Source organism: Malaclemys terrapin, chromosome 4, assembly GCF_027887155.1.
Source record: "Malaclemys terrapin pileata isolate rMalTer1 chromosome 4, rMalTer1.hap1, whole genome shotgun sequence".
In the NCBI taxonomy this organism is placed as follows: Eukaryota; Metazoa; Chordata; order Testudines; family Emydidae; genus Malaclemys; species Malaclemys terrapin.
Window position 1 is genome coordinate 125,749,387 of NC_071508.1, and position 22,724 is coordinate 125,772,110.

The window sequence follows — 22,724 nt, forward strand, 5'->3', positions numbered from 1 at the left end:
CTAGAGAGCGAGTCAGAACTGTGAGGTACACAAGGGGTTGTGCAGTATCACTTCTTAGGAGCCAATGCACACAACTGTTTTAAGCCTCTGACAACTTCGGACTGATTCTCACGTAGTGTCAATCAGTGCAACTCCCACTGAAGTCAATGGAGTTATGCCAGTTTACATCGGTTGAGGTTCCACCCCTAACTGTAAACACCTATGAATATTGGGCAGTGTTCAAATATGGATTTTTAATTGAAACAAAGCTAAGATTATCAAAAATTGTTAGTGATATTGGGTGTCCAACTTGAGACATCTTAAAGGGACTTCATTTTCACAGGGTGGACCCGCAGCACTTTTTGAAAATCAGATCCTATTCAGGTTTCTCAAGATGGGCACTCACAAATCACTAGTCACTTCTGAAAATGCTCTCTGAAAAGGGTTTCAAATACTTGGAGTAATGAAGCCATTTATTTTGAAAGTTCTTGCCCAGATGGGTTTTGAACAATTTAATTATACATCGATAGCATACATTGGAAATCTTTTCTTGAGGGTGGGTGGATTCTCTGATGCTATTTGGTCAAAGTTCTCAAAAGTCTGAAATGAAATTTAAGGACTAACAAGAGCAACTCCAACATTTGCAAACTGGGAGATTTCATTGGGTCCTGTAATGCAAAACCACCACCACCACTTGGCACTTATATAGAGCTTTCCTTCTTCAGAGTGCCATAATTAAATCAGGAGAGACCTCAGGAGCACATTTTAAATGACACAAGATGACCCGGGACAGCAAACCATCCACATTTTACTAATGTGAACACAGCATCTTCTTCAGTGTGGTTCTTTTTAAATTTTAACTTTGAATAAATTTGCCAGTTTTTCAGTGAAATATATTCCTATGTTCTCTTTTGTTTTCGGAGTAACTCTGCAGATTTGCTTTCATTCTTCTTACTGAAAATCTGACTGGATATCAAAGGTAGTGAGTTTCATGCTAGAGTTTTGCAAACAGTCATAACGTGATACATTGTTTACACAGTTTTCAGAAAATGTGGCACTATCAATCATGTAAATGAGAACTGGACACTCCTTTTTCCAATAGCATTTTTGCATGTTTTCCGTAATTAACTCCTGTGACCACTAATTAAGAGCCAAATTCTGGTTCCATTCAAGTCAATGCAAAACCCTCTTTGGCCTCAAGTAGAGGCCTTATCTACACTGTAGCTGCACTCCTGCAAAAAAAGTCCCAGGATAGACAAGGCCATGCACTGGCTGGAGCAGTCTCCTAGGGGCCACTGGCCCAGGATCATTGGAGCACATCACATTTTAACTCCACCCTCTCCCATTCTTTCCTTGCCCTGGAATGTCCCCTCCACCAAGTGTGGTATGCTGTTGGCTCATAGGGGAATCCTCAGCATCCCAATTAACACAGCTCTAAGTCTCCCTTGCTATGTGCAAAGAAGATCTAGCCAAGGTTGACAATCTGCCACTATATATCTATACCTACCAAATTTTGTACTTCAGACCTGTGAGAAGTTGTGCTGAATCCTATTCCATGCCAGTGCCTATAATTTTCTAAGTATACATCAGTCTCAACCACTGTAAAATAATTCTGAATCTCACTTTAGAACACTTGTACAAGATTCTAGAAGTCTTGGATGCCATGAAAAAGACACTACCCACCTGATAATTAACAGATTTGTGCTTTCATCCATGTCTGTGTTCTTCTGTTTATTTTCACTAACGTGTTCCTAAAATTACATATTTATAAACAAAATCACAATGAAAAGAGTCAAATGGCTTTTAAACAAGCATCAAAGACAGCGACAAAGATAGCAGCTGATTTTAAATTAGGTACAAAAATCTTTCTAAATTTTACTCCAACAAAGTAAGATCTGGCTTCTACTACATTCCCCTTGCATCCAACACCTCAGTCTGATATCAACAATAGTGAAACACAAGCAGCCACAGACATTGCTGCTTCCAATATTTTTTATTCACAGTGGGTGACATTCTCGTTCCTTGCATACACTTTGAGTAGCTGAGCTTTATGGATGAAGTGTGTGTGCATTAAATCCTGGCTCCACTGAAATTAATGCAAAATTCCTATTGACTTCAAGGAGGTCTGGATTTCACCTTGTGTTTGGGAGAGTCACAATCCCAGCTCAAAGAGGTGGAATGCAGCTGCATCATCACCTATTGCCTCTCTGTGCTACATACATCAATCTAGGGCCCAGTGAGGTAATGAACACCTCTTGAGAGAACAAGACAAACCACGTCTACCACTGTGTTCTATTGTGCTATTAATTTCAGTGGCATAGGACTGAGCCATTAGTCAAGTGGCATGATGCAACAACCCGTGCAAGTTTGAGGCAATAAACCCAATCCTATGAGGTACTTGTTAAATGCTCAGCAATGTGCAGGACGGGTCATAAATGAGGTGTTGGGAGGCTACTGCACATAAAATACAGAGCATACATCATGTTCCTTGCTATTTACTGAATAGCAGAAAGTGTCACTGTAGAATTAAAGAAAACTCACTATGCAAGAATGGCAGCCAAAGTGAAATGTCAAGTCACTGACTGCTACAAAAATATTGAAATTACAATGTAGTCCCCAAATAGTTTGTATAATTGCATGACTAGACATTCCTTTGTGGATATACTTAATAACCCGAGGTTTGATTAAAAATTGTTTGTATTTTCCTTTAAAGCTTTTCTTTATTCCTAATATCTTAGTGCTTAAACCAGAAATTCTATGACTTTCATTTAATCAACAGGTTTATATTTGGTTGTGTTTTAGCAATCACATATAATTACTCTTTATAATTAGTAGTCTACCACTTATTAGGCCTGTGATTTTAGGAGATAATTAGAGGTAATGAATGGGAGACACTAAATTTTTCCACATACTAACCTTTTCACTGGGATTAGGAATCCTTTTTCGGAGGTAAACACTGGAGTCGCTGTAGCTAACCCTGAAAAGTAAATAAAAATAAACTTTAAGTTCACAGAGGCAAATTTTCACAGGGGCTTTGACCTCAACAAATGCCCCTGCAGTTTTATGTACATCATCTTCAAGATATGCAAAACCTCAAATACACATTCAAATTCATGTTTTTATGCATACAAAATGTTCAGGTGCAATTTCAGAAGCTGCTTTGGAAAATCTGGCCATGATATGAAAAACTAGCAACATTCCACTTTGAATAATTTCTGAAAAGCAATATCTTGATAGGTGTTGAAGGTGCACAAACCTAGGGCTAACATATGTCTGGATTTCCCTGGACATGTCCGGCTTTTTGGTCTATAAATAGCCGTCCGGGGGGGATTTCTAAAAATCTAAAAATGTCCGGGATTTCCCCCCGGTCGGCTATTTATAGACAGAAAAGCGGCGGCCAAGTGCCACTCGGCAGCCAAAGCCCCTTCCCTGCTCCCCCCATCCCCTGCAGCCCCACCACGCCGTCTGGCCCAGCAGCTGTCTTCCCCCCTCCTCCCCTCCCCTGAACGCTCTGCCCCCCTGCTCCTCCCCTCCCCTGCTTCCCGTGAATCAGATCTTCGCAGGAAGTCTGAAAAGAAGCAGGGGCAGGCAGGCAGCAGTAGCAGGTAAGCTGGGGTGGGGGGGCAGGAGAGTTCTGGGGAGGCGCGGCCCTGGCCGAGTGGCTCCCTCCGGCCCGGGCGGAGTGGTGCCCGGCAGCCCCAGCGGCTCTGGCCCTGGCCCCAGCGGCTCGGGCCCGGGTTGGGCCCCGGGGCACCAACACCGGTTCTGGCCGAGTGCACTGGCCCAACCCCGGCCGAGCACCTCCGGCCCGGCCCCAAGCCCTGCAACCCCGGCCAGAGTGCAGCCCGATTCCTGGGCTCTTTAAAGCCGGCCCTGGTCAGGGGACAGGGAGGGGGGTGGGGTTTGGGGGTTCTCAGGGGGGCGGTCAGGGGGTGGGAAGTGAGAGGGAGTGGATGGGGGTGAGGCAGGGCAGGGGCGGGGCTAGAGTGGGGCTCCTCCCCCCCAGTGTCCTCTTTTTTGCTTGTGGAAATATGGTAACCCTAACAAACCCCATTAGATTGAAGTCAGACTAGATCCCCAAACTGTTACCATTTGTGCTCTGTTTTCTTTTTTGAACTTATTTTATCATGAAAGGTATTAGAATGGTGGTTAATGTATAGGAAGCTTGGAGAAACTGAGTTAATGGGATTCTGGAAGTGAATTTCTATTGAGTTTGTTGCAGCTCTGATTAAACTCTTCACCAAAATGGCATAAATCCATTTTTGTTCAAATATTGCAACTAAACTAATATTCAAAAGAAACAGGAGTGAGAGTTAACTGAATGTTTCAATCATATATGTATAGAAATAATATGGGACATCAACCATTAAAGTAGTACAGTGGACACACAGTGTCCGTGGTTATCTCTCCACTATAAGTACAATACAGTTGTGTGTTAAACATGTTTAGGAATCTGTTTGGCTTTGCACGTGTAGATAAATCCAGTTGTGTTATGACGTCACATTGTTATTGGTTCCCCCAATATGTTTGTGACTGTAACATAGAGAAGCCCAGTGGGGATAACATGTTCTAGCTAAATGAGATTTGTTCAGAAACATACTACTGAAAAACAGTTTTACATCAAGGCATATTGAAGACTCCATAAAAGTTAATTAATTACCTGGAAAACTCCTGATAATCAATGATTTCTTCTTTTGGTTTATCAGGTAACTGTGTAGTCCCAGTTTCTGAAGTCTGAAAGTTTTCTGCTTGGATCACATTTTTCCTTTTTTCCTTCCTTTTACTGCTTATTTCTGATCTCAACATTGCTGATGATATATCCTCCAACTGGTCTACCATGACCTGTTTTAAAGAGAGATTTTCCATTAGACAATGACAAAAATAATACAGCGTTGCCATGACCCAGCTTTCAGATGTCTAATGTTTAGTCTGTGCTCCATAGCAGTGAATTGCATTTAATGCATAAAGATCTCACTGAACAGTATAAGAAAAGAACAGTTCTTCTTAGTAAGCAAGTTGTTGCTTAAAGGTTGAATTCGGCACATAGGGCTACATCATGCCACCAGTTCTTAAATAAAACTCCTCGTTTCTTTCAAAGTGGAATTTTGTATAAGAAATAATGGCACAACATGGCCCCTGGAAAGGATCACTTCAGATTTTTCTAACACATCTCTGATAAAAGCAAACAGCCTGTACTCTGTAGTAGTTTTAGTTCAGATAATCTATATAAGGGTCTGTCTTCACATGAAAGTTCTAGCAGAATACGATAAAGTGTGAATTTAAACTGTTGTAGTTATACCAGTGTAACTCCCCAGGTGAACACTCTTATTACAGAATAAAAATGCCCCTTTCCAGTTTATCTTATGTCATTTTGGAAGGGGTTTAAGCTAAACTGAAAAAAGACACTCTTATTCCAGAATAAGTGTGTCCACATAGTGAATTAGACTGGTATATCACTTTAACTATACCAGTGTAATTATAACAGTATAGCTGGTACAAGCCTTAACTTTACTTGTGTGGTTAGTCCCATTCAAGTTAATATGACTACTTGTGTGAGGAAAGTTACTCAAGTGTGTGAGTGCAGGCCCTTAGATTTATACTCTTTAGGGCAGGAATTGTCTTCACTTGTATGTTTTGTATAGCAAGCATGCCGTTGGCCCTTAACAGCAACAGCTGTAATACCTAGGAGCCATCCCCATGACAGAAGGTTTATAAGCCAATATGATCACAGTGTCAGCTACACAGACACATTAGACAGTTATTTTAAATGCTAGTGGTATCCCATGAAAAAGTCTCATTTGGGTAGTAGTATTAGGGCTCATATTATATTGCCTGCAGCTGTTATGAGAACATTATCACACATGAGCCAATTCTGACATTCCATCCAGCAGAGGGCAGTGGTACACAATGTTTTGAGAGACTAGACATAGCGTATTTAATACAATTATTCAAAAGTCTTGTAGTGAAATTAAGGTGTTGGGGCCAACTTATACAAGCTAGTAGATGGCTGAAATTTAAAAATCAAGATGTGTACCTCAGGATTTTCTGGATTTGTAGAATCTTGAGAGTTTGTGGATATGCTGCCGTCTTCCTTGAGTTCCATATTCTTTCCTAGTCGGGCAGCCTGTACTTTTTCAGAGGAGGACTTAGTGGAACTGTCAGGATCCACCTTCTCCTCTTCCATGTCCTCAACAACCATTTCTGCTGGAGAGACACTCAGGTTGGTTTGCAGACCTGGGTCCAGAATGCCTCCTTCATTGTTTAGTACCAATGGCTCCCCTTCATGCAAATAATTCACTGATAGCAAAGTCTGTGGTGAGCTGTTTTCTGAAACATAAGAGGCAGGACTAGGCTTAGCAAAAGCTTCCAAAACTGCTGATATGGGAACATTGTAATGTGGGTAGTAGAAAAGATCATGGGGAATTACAGAAACTTTCAAAGAATTTGATGACATTTTAGCTGAAGATCCATCTTCACTATGACTATCGAGATTCTCAGGAATTTTTGTAACTGGTGGGGTTGAATTTTCAGATTTGCAAGACAAAGATATTTCCATTTGACCTTTGAGATCAGAATCCTTGGATGAACAATTGGTATCTTGTACTGTCTGAAAAACAGGTGATTGTTCTGGATGTTCATACCCGTCTGGAAGTTTTTTAGATATTTCTTCATCTAGTAGACACAAAACATATTTACGTATACCCTCTTCTTTGGAAGCATTTTCCTGTAGAAAAGTTGAAGTTATGGGTTCAGTGTTTTCTACTAGATTTGTTGGTTCATTTGTATGTGCATCTGAAGTCTGAGATAATGGGCTCAAAGAACAACTATCCCCTGTTTTGTTGACTAATGAGTCCTTAATTTCATTGTTGCATTCAGGAGACATCTTTATAGTAAATTCTTCTTTAGAAGATGATTCTGAATCACCTGTGTCAACAGCATTTTTCTGATCAGGCAAAATAGTTGCTGAAAGATCATCATTCTGTTTCAGTTGATCATCAGATATGCTCCTCTCATTCTGAATCAGTTTATCACTAAGAACTTCCCAAGAGGAACTGGATTCAAAACTGACAGATCCTGTAATCTGCAAAGAGGTAGGCCTCTGAGGTTCTTCTGCAGACAACAAAACCAATGACTCTTCTGAGACGCTCTGTGAATTATCTGATAGTGGTTGATTCAATCTGTCATTAAGTTCTTCATCTGCAATTTCTGACTGGAGTTCCTCGGGCAAATCACGGACACAAACCTTTGTAGGAGGAGAGTGGCTCCTTTCATGGTTAACAGTGTACATACGTTCTCCATTTTCATTCAATATCAAGATCTTGCCCTCTTGTTCTGAAGATGCATCTTTGATTTGGACATACGTGGCTTCAATTGGGATTTTCTTATCAGGATCCGAAAAATCCTCCTGTAAAGGATGATATACAATTAAACAGTAATTTACATATCACTTTAGATTTTCAAATTGTCCCATTTTGTAAGTCAGGAAACTGAATTAACTGGGTTAAACTGTTCAAGGCCACACAGCAAGTCCCTGACACAGTCAGATTAGAATTAGAAGATTCCAGTTAGGGTGACCAGATGTTCCGATTTTAAAGGGACAGTCCCAATTTTTGGGTCTTTATCTTATATAGACTCCTATTACCCCCCACCCCCGTCCCGATTTTTCACATTTGCTGTCTGGTCACCGTAATCCCAGTTCTCAATCATTAATTCAATTCACCTCTCCATAAGGCCTTTTTGGGGATACCTGTTTTATTAAGTACAGAAACTGGAGTAAAATAAACCCAAGAGTCCACTAACTACTGTAGATCATATTGATCTGCTAGTCTGATTTTTTTATTTACAATCTGAGCTCGGCAGCTTATCTGAAAAGTAGGAAGAAATTTGAGTTTTTTTCTCACTCATAAAATACAATTAACAAACCATAAAAATTGATGCTGTAAAACACAAGTAGGTTGAATAATGCAACTGGAGGCTTTATTAAACATAAATCTGAAGAAAACTAGTAGCAAAGTAACTTGAATGTGTAAGAGCTGTGTTTTTATCTGCTACTTGAGGAAGAACAAGAAAACTATCATCCTGCTTCTCCTGGGGAACAAACATCCTTGGAATCGCCTTTTCATACCAAAAAGGTGTAATTTAAATTAGTGATGACCAACCTCAAGAGGTCTGAGGTTCAGATAAGCCCTGAAATATCTGGCTGCTTATACAGATTTAAATGTGATCTCTCCAGTTCCTACTTTGCTCTGATTCTCTTCAGCTCTTTGAACGTCTCCTATCCTTTAATTTCCCTTCCTCTGTTCCACAACAAACTCCTCTACCAGAGCCCCAGAAGACCCTCTTCATCCCCGACATGAAGTTTGCTTATCTACCAGCATTTTCCCATAAATCCCAAACTGGCCCCTTATCAAAGGTAAGGACTGCAGTGAAATCCTGACCCCATTTAAGTCAATTGAAGTTTTTTCCACTGACTTCAGTGAGATCATGATTTCACCTCTGCGGTCTTGAATCTGGTACTATGTCTTTTGAACATCACCACCAATCTGAGCTCAAATCTCATGAGATTTGAAGACAGAAACCAGTCCAACAAAGTCTGCCAAATTGTCTGAAATCTGGAGGTAGATTTTAGCACAAGGAGAAAGCCTATTAAGATTCAGGGATGAGAGAGGAGTGGGGTAGTACTTATTTGAATTGATCCTAACTTTTGTAAAACAGCTTTGGGTTTAATGTTTGGATTGAGTCTTATTTTCTCCAAAGCAGTTTAATGGCCCCAACTTAAAACCTAAGGTATTGGATCAGACAAACACAACAGGAATCACTAAAATATGATGTGGCTTTTAAACCACTTGGAATAAATTGTTTGTAATAATTATGAAGGTAAAAATGAGAACACATATCTGACTTCCTCAAGGATGCCATGACAAATTATGAAAATACTACTTTATGAAAGAAAAGCGTACCCCTTCTATCTCTTGGAAATGCTCCAGAAATTGTGCCACATACGTCATAATTGATTGTTCATCAGGTGACTCAACCATTATATCTATGGAGAAAAAACACAAAGCACTTGGCTCTTAAATACTGAAAGAGGACTTGCACAGAAATGGGCCTTGAGAGGCATATCCTACTTTTATGATTCAAGGTAGAAACATTCTTATGAAAACCCAGACTTATTTTATTTTATTTTATTTTTGAGGAGAGAAGGCAGAATCCTCTTAATCATTGATGGAACTTAGAGGATCCCTCAGTCTCCTCCACCTTAATACCCTTCCATCACTCCCCAAACTCAAACAAGTCCTAGGTCAGGGTCACCCTCCTTAGGATATTCCCATCATAGCCTGACAGTGCTGCTCTTTCACCAGTTAGTGGTTTCGTTGAGTGACAGGCAGTGATTTGTTTCCAGTGGGAAAGGCAGGGATATCCTATGCCTCTAAATGGGTACCACTTGCATGCAGCCATCTGCCCACTTGCCATCAATTGCAGGATTGAGGCCCACCTTCAATTAAGGCTTGAATCAGACAGAGTAGGGACAGGTATTACAGCAGAAGTTTCCTTTACTCAAGGAGGAAAAAAAATGTAAGAGGCAAGGACAATTTAAAACTAAATTTAAGACCATTCAAAATAGGCAAAAAGGAAAAAAAGGAATTTTAGAATAAGCAAGGACAATTTTAAAAAAGGAACAGAGAGAAAATAACTGGAGCTAGCAAGACATATGCCTACCATCCACCTGATCATTTTGCTCATGTACGGGATCCCTTTATCCCACCCTGTGCTCATTTTGTCTTTTTAGATTGTAAGTACTTTGGAACAAGGACTGCTTTGGGACAGTACCCAGCACAATGGGGACCCGATACTGACTGAAGCTAATGGGAACTATTGCAATAAAAATAAAGAGTCATAAATTTTTAATTATTTGACAGATGCACCAAGGAAGGCTGCTGTGAATGTGTTACCTTCTGGCTCCAGAAGTCTAGGAACACCAAGATTATCTTGTGCTATGCTGAAAGCATCCTCTAAGTTTTCCCGAGCTGATTTCTCCAAAGCTTGCTTCATGTCTACCAAGTTGGAATCTATTGCTTTTATTATAGCTAAGAAAGCAAGGCCACTCCGCCAACTGCTGGCAAAATCTTGAACTGCAACACCATATCTAAATTAAAAAACCAACAACAACAAATATATACACTGTAGAAATATATATTAAAAATAACAACCACCATCCCACAACAAAAGCAGTGCCACCATCTAAAACTCCTGAACTATAAGTAAAGTTGTCTGGCTATAGTCATTACAGGAGAGAGTTTCTTGGCTCTAGGACAGTAGGAAACGCTTTTATACAATATAAAGATTCACTGTAAGTTGAGCCAACAGTTTGGCTACCAACTGAGATCAACCTGATTATAGGAAGTAGTTAACAAAAACAAAACCCACAAGTACTTAGCAACTGTATTTAACATTTACAAAACCAAATGTCTGAGTAATTACTGATTTTACTTTGCTATAGTGTTTTAATGCCATAGTATGGGAAAGGGGCCCAACACATAAGCATGTTAAAACCTATCATAAATGAGTCACATTTTGTGTATACTTGGCATTAAATATAGAAATTTATGCCATGCAGGATACAAAAAAAAAAAAAAAATCCACATTTGACAACTTTTGCATTTTTACAAGAACGAAAATGAAAGACCGAGAGTTCTGAAAGTTTCATGGTTTAAAATGCTCGAACCAAGTTTTCACTATCCTGGTACTTTGTTTTTTCTTTCTATCGAAGCTATAAAATGATTCAGTTCCCACCATTGATTTCCTTCCAAACTGTATTTCTGAGTGGCACTGAAAACACGATGGCCTTGTTTATCGTTTCCATATTGGTATTCCACAGTTATCAATCGTATTGGTCAGCGTCACAGTTCTAGAAATAGGATTTATTCATTAACTTGTTCTTTCTCTGCTGTCTGGATTGGCAGCAGCTGATCACGAAACAACAGGCCAAATTCATCCCTGGTTTTTCAATTCCACTGACTTCACTGGAGTTTCACCAGGGATGGATGTGGTCCAATGGAGAAGATTTTTAGAAATGACCTTTTAATTTTGCATTTGCAATGTGGGCCCAAGTGTTCTCTTGTGAACAGCAAAGATTTGTACATGTCAATCCCTAATACATTAATTTGGGTAAGTTAATGTTGACCCATATGCCTCATAAACTCTGGCTTTTTCTTTACCATTTCTTTATGATTCAATGGGACTATATGAAAAATCCAGAAGAGACCTCTGCACTACAACAATTTTACAGTAACTAATATTTTTGGCCTAAACTACTTGTCAGTAATGTTTCATTTAAAATCATAACCTGGTTTTATTACAGAGTATCTTGAGATGCAAAGGTCAGATTAAGATGCAAGTTTCACCAAAGTTTAAGGGAGTTTTTAATCCAGTGTTCCCATTGGAGCCCACCTCTTGCTGCATAACACGTGAAGTGGCAGTTCTTATGCAAGGACAGGTCTGATTCTTTAGAATGAGCAGAGCAATCCCAAAGAGGAAAACAACAACAAGAACTATCTTAAATGCAATCAAAATATTTTGATATTAATTATTAGCAGATTCAAATCCTTCATTTATATCTAATCTTTTGATTTACACAAAACACTCAATAGATTGCAAATACCTCAGGACAGGGGATGAGTCTGCATCTGTGTCTAGCATACTGTCAAGCATACTGATTGCAGTTAACATATAATGCACAATATTGTGATATCAGTGGTGGATTAGCCACTGAGCCAACAGGGGCCCCGGCCAATTCAGGGCCCCCTGAAAAATGGGCGCCTTTGCACTCCGCCCCCTCCAGCGCTCCAGCTGGGGAGCAGGGTTAGGACTTGGGGGCTTGCCCCGCTCCGCCCCTCCCCGCCGCTCCAGCCAGGGACTGGGGTCAGGACACGGGGACTTGCCCCACTCCATCCCCCCCGCCCGGTGCTCCTGAGGGGATGCGGAGTCAGGACGCAGGGCTTGCCTGTCAGGGAGCAGCAGGAGCGTCGGGCAGGCAGAGTGGGGCAAGTCCCTGCACCCCAACCCTGCTTCCTAGCTGGAGCATGGGGGAGATGCAGGGGGACTGCAGATAGAAGGGGTGGGGAGGGGCCCCCACTTGCTCTGGCCCAGGGCCCCATAACATCCTAATCCGCCCCGAATGAAATAAGGAAGATACAGGACCTGATATTCTGCCAGTTTAAGTCAGTCAATTTAAACCACCTGAGGATCTCACCCAAAATATGCGAAAATATAAATTGCTCACTCTAAAACTTGAACACACTAAAACAAGAAAGATCCTACAGCATGTGTTATTGTCATAGATTCCTCCCACGGACTACAGAGGGAAATTAGTTTCAACCTCCGAAACAAACCCATTCGCAGCTGGTAAAATGGAGACTCTTCTAAGCTACCAAAAGGAGGTTGGCTTACTTTCTGGTTTTCCTTTGAACCCAGGTTAAAAGGGCTCTGATTGCTTTTCGCTGATCCTTCACTGAAAGAGACATGCTTCTCTCTATATTAGGAGTGCTCGGATGAGATGTGTCTGAGTCAGCCCCGCTGGGCCCAGATGACAGGCTGGAAGAGGAGGAGTTCCTATTGAGGTTGCCTGTCAGTTCTTTAATCTGTGTTGAAAAAGGTAAAACACAAGGTATTTCAATTTGATACAGACATTCAATCATCCATAAATCCTGCTTTCAAGAAAAGTAACTCTTTTGTTTCCTCTGAAATTCAGTTAACAGTCTAATTATAGGTCTGTGCATTAAAGAATTCAGCAACAACTACACCAACCAGAATAGACCTAACTAGCAGCACCCTTGTTGGCAGTCTCAACAGAGATGTCAAGACTGATGGGCAAGGATACATGCAGTGTTGTTATAGCCATGTCAGTATTAGAGAGACAAAGTGGGTGAGGTAATATTTTTTATTTGAGCAACTTCTGTTGGCCCGAGAGATAAGCTTTCAAGATTATACAAAGCTCAGATCTGGCAAGGATATAGATATTAGTTTGCATTGGTTGAAAATATTAGAACAAAAAAATTGTCCCGTGGGGAAATGGGTTTTAATTGAAATCAAAGGATAGATTTTGGTAGAATTTCCTGTTGAGAAAATCTAAATGAAATGCTAACCAGAGGGGATGGGTTACTTCGCCTTTTAATAACGAGTTCTTCGAGATGTGCTGTTCATATACATAATAGTGCACTTCAGGTTGTGCATGTGCTCCATGCATCCAGAGCCAGAAATTTTTCCTCTAGCAGTGTTCATCTGGGCCACGCATGGTCTCCCCAGACTCCACACCAAGGAGATAAAGGGGGCTGACAGACTGCTGCCATCTTAGTTCCCTCTCTACCACCAGTTCCAGGTAGAGGTTGACCAGGCAGTGGAGAAAGAGGGTGGGTAGTGCACTGCAAATGTCAAAGAACTCAAGCTGCTGCAAGGTGAGTAACCTTCAAGTGATTGTTCCTATGTGCAGTGCACAAAGAGTGTCTCTTTCAAGGAGGTGAGTGCCTGAAATCTTAGGACACAACAGATTGCAGACTGAACTGCCCCACCCAAAGTAGTATCAGAAACTGCTGCTTCCACCAGTGCATATTGTCTAGCAAAGGTGTGACCAGAACTCCAAGCTGCTGCTCTGTAGATGTCAGTAGTAGGGACATCTCTAAGGTAAACTACCCATGCTGCCTGAGCTCTTGTCGAATGTGCTCTCACACTGCTTTTGAGGGGGGATATTGTTCATCTCATAGCAGAGTAGGATGCATCCTGAGATCCATTATGACAGCCTCAGGGAGAAAATGGCCTCTTTTCATTCGTTCCACCAATGATACAGAGAGCCTAGGAGACTTTTGAAATGATTTTGTCCTTTGGAGGTAAAAGGCAAGAGTTCTAGGCATGTCCGTTGAGAGCCACACCACTTCTTCCCTGATAAAGTGAGGTTTAGGGTAAAACACCAGTAGGTGGATACTTTGGTTAAGATGAAAGTCCACCACCACCTTCAGAAAGAACTTTGGATGCAGTCTCATGGATACCTCATCCTTGAGAAAAACTGTATGGGGGGGGAGGGGTCTGCCAGGAGCGCCCCATATTCCCTAGCTCTTCTGGCCAATGTGATAGCAACTGAAAATGCTATCTTCATAGAGAGATGTAGCAGACATGAATCTAGAGGCTTGAATGGCAGTTTAGTCAGAGATGATAAAACAAAGTTAAAGGTCCAGGCTGGTACAGGTTTAGCCACTAGAGGGAAGGCCTAAATCATACTCTTCAAGAAGTGGAAAATGACGGGGTGAGAAAAAACAGAATAGGTAACTACCGGTGGATGAAAGGTGCTGATGGCTGGCAGGTGTATTCTGGGGGAACTAATAGACAGCACCATGGATTTTAAGGACAGCAGGTAATCCAATAAATTCAGACTCTTAGCCTATAGGGGAAACTCCTCATTGGTCATACCAAAACACAAATATTTTCCACTTTGCTTCATAATATTTCTGGTAGAGTCATTTCTACTACTGCTCAGGATTGCCTGGACATCAGCCAAATAGGCTTTTCCAACTCCAACTTCCATCCAAACACCATGCCCTCAGATGAAGCATGACTGGGTTGGTGCAGTAAAGCCTTCCCTAATTCTCAGTTAAAAGGTGAAATATGCTGAAGATTCCTGACATATTGTCTGACGATCTCTAGGAACCCTTCAGGGCATATTCTGGAGATGGGCATCAGTCATAGTCCTTTCCAACTCGAGGACTTGGACTGCAGATCCAGTGGAGCTCTGGGTACTGGAGGAGGCGGCCACAACCTGCCTCAGCTAGTTGATGGTACCAGTGAAAGTCTGGCTCAACTGCTACTCAAGGTCGGGGGTGAAAAGAGATACCATAGGGAGCTCAGTACCAGCTGAAGTCCCAGTACTGGTGCTGGGCTCTGGAAAGCTGAGGGGATTTTGGTTCCAGAAATACCAAGAGATCATCTGGAGCCAAGAAACAAGTCAAAGTCGATGAAGTCATTTCTGTAACCCAAGTCACTGAGGCAGATGGCACCAACAGCACTGATTTTGTAGATTTTGGTGCCCAAGTTCCAACCCTGGTACTGGAAGGAGCTGAAGTCTTCCCTTCAAAGAAATCTCAGTACAGTCCTTCCCAGTACCAGACTGTCCTGCTCTGGAGCATGAAGCTCCAATTACTGGTTTGGAATGTGGACTTCTGCCACTTCTCAGAGGGCTTGGAAGGGGATCCTTCCCTCTTGCTGTTGGGGAAGCCCCTATGTTTTTCCCTCCCATTTGTCTGTCCTGGCTCTGCTCTCCAGAGTCTGTCTGAGCCAAAAGAGGGGTGGAAGTCTTGGAACCACCCAGGACTGAAGAAGTGGGGCCTCTCCTACCTTCTTCAGGTCAATATACAGGCAATCTGTACGGTCAGAGGCTGTTCTCACCTCCAGGAGGAATCTTCAGAGTTTAGTCCTACTTAGGAACAACCGGGAGGTACTGTACCTGGATGGGATATGTGCTTCCTCCAGGCAGTAGAGACAGGTGTTGTGATGGTCTGTGACTTGGAAGGGCTTGTGGCACATATCGTGGTTTTAAAGCCAGGGATCTTTGGCATACTGCCCTGCAATCTGGTTCTCTTTGGATTGGCGGTGTGGGGGAGAGATACATCCTGGCTGGGGGGTTCCAAACTAGGGAATCAACCCCCTAAAACTATCCTAAGTAACTATATTAAAGAACAAACTAAACAGACTTTTTTTGAAGAAACTATTTACAGAAGGAACCTGAAGAAGTCAGCATGGACACTGAAACTCCATCTCAGATCACAAGAGGTGAGAAGGAACTAAGATGGCAGTACTCCAGCAGCCCCCTTTGTCCCTACATTGTAGAGCAGGAGGAGAGTGGGGGTGCATGTGTAGACCAGATGAATACTGCTAGGGGAAAATGTCCAGTTCTGGGTGCTTGGAGCACATGCACAACCTGAAATGCACTACACAGAAAAAATCACTCAAGCAGAACAAAGTGTTTCATTTCGGGTCAACATTAACTTTACCATTTGCCTTAGGCCTGGTCTACACTAAAAATTTAGATCAACAAAGCTATGTCACTCAGGTGTGAATCACAATGCTAAGTACTGCAGCTGTGTTGATCTAACCCCTGGAATAGACACAGTTAGGTCAATGGAAGAATGTTGACGTTGACCTAGTTACTGTCACTCAGAGAGATGCAGTTCCTGCAGTGACGAGGTATGCCATTGTAGCCCCCATACTGTAGACAAGTCCTTAGCAACTGTGTTGCTTCACTGTACTTGTAGTTCTAGGTTCCTCAACCCCCATTCTCCCCTCTGGGCCCTGCCCCCTGGTTAGGCTACATCTTCTGTGATGCACCAGTTCCTCTCTGTAGCTGAGCTGCTGCAACGCATCCCACAATGCTCAGCCACAGGGGAGAGACCATGGTGCATCTTGGAAGATGAAGTCAGGCTCCTAGACTTGTAGATCACTACTACAGGTGATACCTCTAGATCAGGGTTGATATACTAGGTATAAAACTGATGTAAGTTAGAGGACGATCAATCCCTCTGTGCTTTATTTCTGTCTTTATGGATATAGGTCAGTACAGGTCTGTCGCATCTTACACACATTTAACATGCGCAATTTCAACCTTACACGGTCGGCAAAAACAAAAAAACAAAAAAAAACAAAGAAAAAAACAACAGTTTTAATACTATACCTGTAGTGTGGGCGATTTCGCGCGCCATTGAACTCAATGGGGTTTTGGCTATACATGGTTTTTGCTTTACGCGCTAACCGCGGAATGGAACCCCCGCGTAAGATGAGACAGACCTGTATTCTGCTGGAACTGAATGATTTTATAGACATAGATAGTTCTCTTGTGATTACAGCATATAAATGGTTTTACCTGAAAAAACAGGATTATATTCCATATTAGTCCAAGTACCAGAGAAGAGTTTCCATCCACTATTTCTGCTGCATCAATGCTAACCAGTTTTACCTATAGAAAAGTAAGTTATAAGCTTAAGGGGATCTGTATATACAGATTACATAAGAAACACAGTTTAAATGTAGAAAATGCATCAGCTCAAACCCAGACATAGGACAGTCACAGAACCCTTCTACATCCCAAGAAAGAGTCAGTTCTTGGGATGAGCTAACAAAAAATTGTCCTTGACTGGGTAACTTTTTTTTTTTTTAAACCAGTCCATAAAGGCATCTAAAACTGCACACAGTCTCCAGAGCTGTTCTGGACACTCTTCAGAGGTGTCTGTCTTAAAGTCATTACAAGGAAAATTACTGCAAAAGTTAGACATCATAAGGAATATATATTTACTGGCCTACTCTTTTCTTTAAAGACCACTTGAGCTACCAGATTTCTCTCATCTGCAGGGAAGATGCTGTTTTTATACACTCCCTATTTCCCAGCAAGCTTTACCAGGAATTAGGGTTATACATATGGCTGCTCGGAGGGACTACAAGTCCCAGCCCCACCCTGTTTTCATGGATCTCAGAGAGAGATGAGAGCTTGGAACTACCAAGAGTCAACCTTGTCTCTCACTATGAAGGAGATGGGTAAGTCCTAGACCACGCTGCTCATTTCCAGCCTCAGTCCAGCCAAGGTGAGCAGAGCAAGTGTAAACCCAGTACCACTTCCCTGAGACTATACTTCCTCCCCATCAGTGTCAGCATCTCCTTCCCTCTCATACTGGTATTTCTTCAATACAAACTTGGAACAGGCTTGTTCTGGCTCAGAAGATTCCACTTGTAAGCCTCAACGGGTCTGCATATCTCATTACACTTTCTATACTTATAGTGAGGAATGAGACCACTTCAAAATTCAGACAGTTTGGATTAAATACAGTATAAACTTGAGGGAAGGGTAATGTGATCTGAAATCACTTTCTGTGCAAAGGAAAATAAAGCTTCCCAAGACTTCACTTTTCTTTTTAACATACATCTCCCTTCCCCACACTTTACCTTATGGCTTCTTAAAGAGTTTATCGCTGATCTCTGACAAGATCAATTAGAATAATTGCTGGGTTTGCCTAATCCTAGCAGATCCCAAAGTTCCCACATTGTGGTTTCTTTCACATAACAACACCACGATATTATTCATTTAGACAATGCTGCCTTGTTGTTGGCAAAGTAGCAGAGCAGAAAGCAAGGACGTTGTCAATATTGCAAATGACCCTCCAACTGAGTTAAAGCCCAGTATTATAGTCTGTATTTATCACTCAGAAATGTCATTCATGTGAATCACTTTATCCCACTACCCTACAGAACTGCAGATTGTGACAGGTTCCACCCCATTTGTGGTTTAATAAATAAACTTCTAGCTCCATATAGCCAAGGCATTTTGCCAACATTTTCATCACCACCCTTCACTCCCAGTTTGGTTTAAACTGAAATAAGATTAAAATAGCATTGTAACCTGTGTTTTACAGAATAGTTTGCTATCCCAGTAAGAGGACTTCTTTAGCTGTCATACTTCAAGATTCAAATTTTCTTAGACAATAGATGGCATGGGACAATTTTTTAGCCTATTGCATTTTTTAAATGCCAGTTTGTCTAAGGTGGGAGCTCTCAGCTGGAGGTTACTGTTGGACTGCTTCCAATATCAGCTGTTGTCTATCACTGCTGCTTACCTTTGTCAACCCATCCCTGTACAGATGACATTCAGTTGTAAGGTTTTAGCCGCCTACGCTCTTATGGAAACAATCAACATAGATTTGACTGCAAAATTGTCACTCAGTTAAAAGGCTGATTGTGCCTTAGGAAAGCTCTACCCACTCTGTTCTGCCTTTAGAATCTGTAAGTGGGTTACAGACTATGACATAGAAGGGCCCTTAGCAACAGGGTGAGTGTAGACTGTGATGACAGCAGCATATGTAGAATTTAGTGCTATCAATGGGTGGAGCAACATGGGAAGAGAGGTGTTTTCAGTCTGCCCCTGGGTGTTGACTGGCTTTGTGATTGAATTGTCAGCCAGGATGGGCTTACTTGTGTATTTATTGCAAAGCTGGAGGGTATGACTTCACAAAGATGGGTCATCTCCCCCCAGTCAGCCCTCTCTATCTGCAAAGCTTAACCCTGCAGAGAGGCCACTGAGGAGCTGCCATGGGGTCAGTGACAAAGGAGAATACTGTAGAAGCAGTGTTTTCTCCCACAGCCCAGATCCTCTCCATTCATGGAAGTGGAGGAGATGGTCTGCAGATCCAGCAGTCCTTACTGAGGCAAAATACTCATGGGCAACAAATCGCACTAAAGAAATAGGATTTTGCCTTAATAAGGACTAAGGACTGCATGATTTGGCCTTTCCCTTTCTTAATCTAGTCACATTCTGTGGTCTGCATAACGTACATTAAACACAGAAGAATTAGGGCACTGAATTTACTGTTTAAAAACAGTATTTGTTTTAAGAAACCTGTTGTACAGGCTTCTATTCTCTCACTCTTCTTGTATACACATGGATTGTCAAGAGCTCTTTAACACTATGGGGTAATCCTCTGTGTTCCACCACTTAACAGGAGGCCACATAACTCCATATTAATTTGTCTCATCTAATGCCTACTACTCTGTGCATATAGCCACTGGAAGAGAGTAACACGGGAGACAGTGTAACAAGGGAATTTCTGTTTAATTTTTTTTTTAATGAAACCCATTGCACATGCTACTAATATGTTCTTTTTAAATATACAGAGCCTGGTTATGGTCTCAGTTACACTGCTCTAAATCTGGAGTAGAATATATTTTTGAAGTCAATGGAGTTACAATGACAGCAAAATTTGGCCCAATATTCAGGAGTGGGAGGTCTAGGGAAATGGCTCCTGGGCAGCAGTGGAGTGGAACAGAAGAGACACAGTATCTGGGAGGGCAGAGGCACAGACCAGCAAGGAGAGTTAGGTTGGTGGTAGGATTGTAGACAAGTAACAGATGGCTTCCAGCATAAAGTTAGAAGCTGTAGCTGTGCTAGACAACTAGCACAGGGGTGGAGCTGTACAATGGCCAATAGGTGCGGTATATGAGAGCTGCAGATTTAGCTGAGTTGAAGAAAGAAAGGGCTGCAGTATGATGAGAATGCTGCCACCCTTCCATCTCACTCTGAGACACTTTAAAGGGAGTCTCACTATTACAGGGTTAATTTACCTATTAAAAAGAGTTGGGGTATGTGATATACAGGAATCATGACAGAGAAAGTGTAGCATGGGACTTGGATGTTTCCACCATCACTTCCAATATCTCTCTGCCATGTTGTATCTTATAAGCAGTAGAGAATATTTTCATAAAACATCCATAACACCGGAACGTAAAAAATATCTTGAGGAAAAAAAATCAATATGGATTATTTCATTTTAAAATACTGGGCCAATGGTGTAAATTAGTAGCTCCACTTAAATCAGTGACATTGCACTAGTGTAAACGTGGCACGAGAAGAAAGTCCGCTCTTATACGGTTTTGATTGCAAAAGTTATATATTTATTTATTATCTAATTTTTCCAGATTTAATTTTCTCCTGCCTTGGACTCATGATCAGCTGCTGCTGCAATTTAGTATGGAAATGCAGAATTTATGATAGTTAAAATACTTTTAATCAAAGGAAAAAGGAAAGAAGTCAATTATTACCTTCAAAGTAACTGAAATCAAGGCACTTAGAATCAATTCAGTAAAGATTACTTGAATTTCTAGTTATTTTCTTTTAATATTGGTCTCCTGATCCTTTAATCCTGTTGAACTTTTACATTATAAAATGAAAACATAATCCTTGTTTTTTAGACTCTGCAGGTGTTCTTCTACATTTTTGTGTGGTATTTTAGCCTTGCTGTTAAACAAGGCACAACTTTTTTCAATCAGTGCACTCCTCTTATGGGTATGCTGCGTAGAAAATTAGGTGCAATTATATTTGCAATAGATACTGAGGAAAGTACGAAATTGAGACCGAGCTTTGGAAATACTTACATTACTATCCTCCAAAAACTTCAGTGCTTTAGCTATGTTGTTCAACCGAAAAATACGATGGGTTGAGGACTTATATTCATGCAGCTAGAAAACAGAAATATGTATTGTTTTAAAATGCAGACTAGAGATGAACACTTTGGATTATTTAAGTGATTTGTTTAACATGAAGAAAAAAAAAGCACACAGCTGATCACAATGGTTTCTTCTGGTCTCAGAATCTAAGAATCTCTAAGACATTGTGCATGCGTAAAAAACAAACACCACCCCCAACCCTCCCCCTCATCCCCACTGTCTTCACTTCAGTGGCTAGCAAAGTGATAGAAGCAGTCATGAAAAAGGGTCAGTGCATAGCTTAGTGAGTTAATCATTTAGGCTTTGTATGCACCAGTGTTTCTCCATGCCCGGTTAGTGGACTAGCGCCAGTCCCTGCTATCTCCCTGACACAGTTTAGGAAGCAGGGCCAGCTCCATGCACCAGCCCAGCAAGCAGGTGCTTGGGGCAGCCAACGGAGAGGGGCGGCACATCCAGCTGTTCGGCGGCAATTTGGCAGCAGGTCCCTCACTCCCTCTCGGAGCGAAGGACCAGCTACCGAATTCTGAAGCGGTGGCAGTAGAGCTGCCGCCGAAGTGCCGCAGATTGCTATTGCGACTTTTTTTTTTGCTGCTTAGGGCGGCAAAAACCCTAGAGCCGGCCCTGTTAGGAAGGCAGTAAGCCAGTCCCCGGTATCAAAAAGTGTTGAGAAAAACTGGTCTACGCTATATCTTTTAATCAAGTTTATAATTAGTTAGTGGCATGACCGGTTTTAAACAGGTTTTGTCCGCACATGATATGGTCAAGACTTAGTTAATAATCATCGCAACTAACAGTATTTCACCCTTGCCCGAGATCTAGGGTTTGTTTTCACTGCTAAAAAAAACCCCTACTTTTTACCTCAAGGTAACTAATGAGCATGAGCTAGCCCAAGGTAAAACACATGAAGACCAGCACGTAGTTTTACCATGAGGTAAACAGCCAGGGGTTGACCTTGGCACATTTATCTCATGATAAAACTAAATGCCTTGTCTTCATTGTATTTTTACCTCAGGATAGCTCAAGCACATCAGTTACCACAAGGTAAAAAACGCACCTTTCTTAGCAGCGAAGTGTGAAGACAAGCCGCTAGCTGCCCCATGGCCTTGTAACTCCAGTTTGGTGTACTGTTTTTTGTTATGTGGCTAGACTTCTGCCTGTGTAACCAGTTTGGCCAATTCTCTTTCCTCCAGGCTACCTGTGCAGTAGGACGTCCCAGGATGCATTGCTACACAGGTTGCTCACGCCATTCTGTGTGCATGCTCTGAGGACCTCTATCCCCTGCTGAGTCAGTGTGAGAGAGCAACACAGATTTCCCCAGGCTGCACTAATACATACCCAGTTAGACAGGATGATAGGTGTGGACACACAAAATTGGTGACTCACAAAAACTGCAGTGTGCAGACAACTCTCATGCTTTCTGTACCCAATTCAGATGGGAGTTTTACCAGCTGATTATGAGAACACAATTACATCTGTAATGTGGAGCGGATCGTGGGGCCAATTTCTACTCTTACTACAAAGCAGGGTTACATCCACATAAGAGGGGCAAATCTGGTACTTAGCAAGTATGAATAAAAAGACCTACCAAGCAGTTAAGATGGGCAGAGGATTATCATCTGTAATTGATTGCTCATGTCTATAGCAGATGTTTCTATTTTCCAGGCACTGGGAACTTTGTACACAGTTTTTCAAGGTAATAAATGCCAGCAAGGTCAAAA

The 22,724-nt window shown here is 41.7% G+C and overlaps 1 protein-coding gene across 1 annotated transcript in view; it reads right to left on the minus strand.

Annotated features, from left to right (window-relative positions):
* Nucleotides 1-22,724, minus strand: part of CLMN (calmin) — a 100,669-nt gene that overhangs the window by 7,198 nt on the left and 70,747 nt on the right. The window contains exons 4-12 of the mRNA XM_054025374.1: nucleotides 20,935-21,018; nucleotides 16,883-16,975; nucleotides 12,430-12,620; nucleotides 9,933-10,126; nucleotides 8,940-9,022; nucleotides 6,014-7,384; nucleotides 4,640-4,821; nucleotides 2,896-2,956; nucleotides 1,663-1,730 (exon numbers count right to left, since the gene is read on the minus strand). Coding sequence (XP_053881349.1) covers nucleotides 1,663-1,730; nucleotides 2,896-2,956; nucleotides 4,640-4,821; nucleotides 6,014-7,384; nucleotides 8,940-9,022; nucleotides 9,933-10,126; nucleotides 12,430-12,620; nucleotides 16,883-16,975; nucleotides 20,935-21,018 — 2,327 coding nt within the window. The remainder of the gene's footprint in view (nucleotides 1-1,662; nucleotides 1,731-2,895; nucleotides 2,957-4,639; nucleotides 4,822-6,013; nucleotides 7,385-8,939; nucleotides 9,023-9,932; nucleotides 10,127-12,429; nucleotides 12,621-16,882; nucleotides 16,976-20,934; nucleotides 21,019-22,724) is intronic.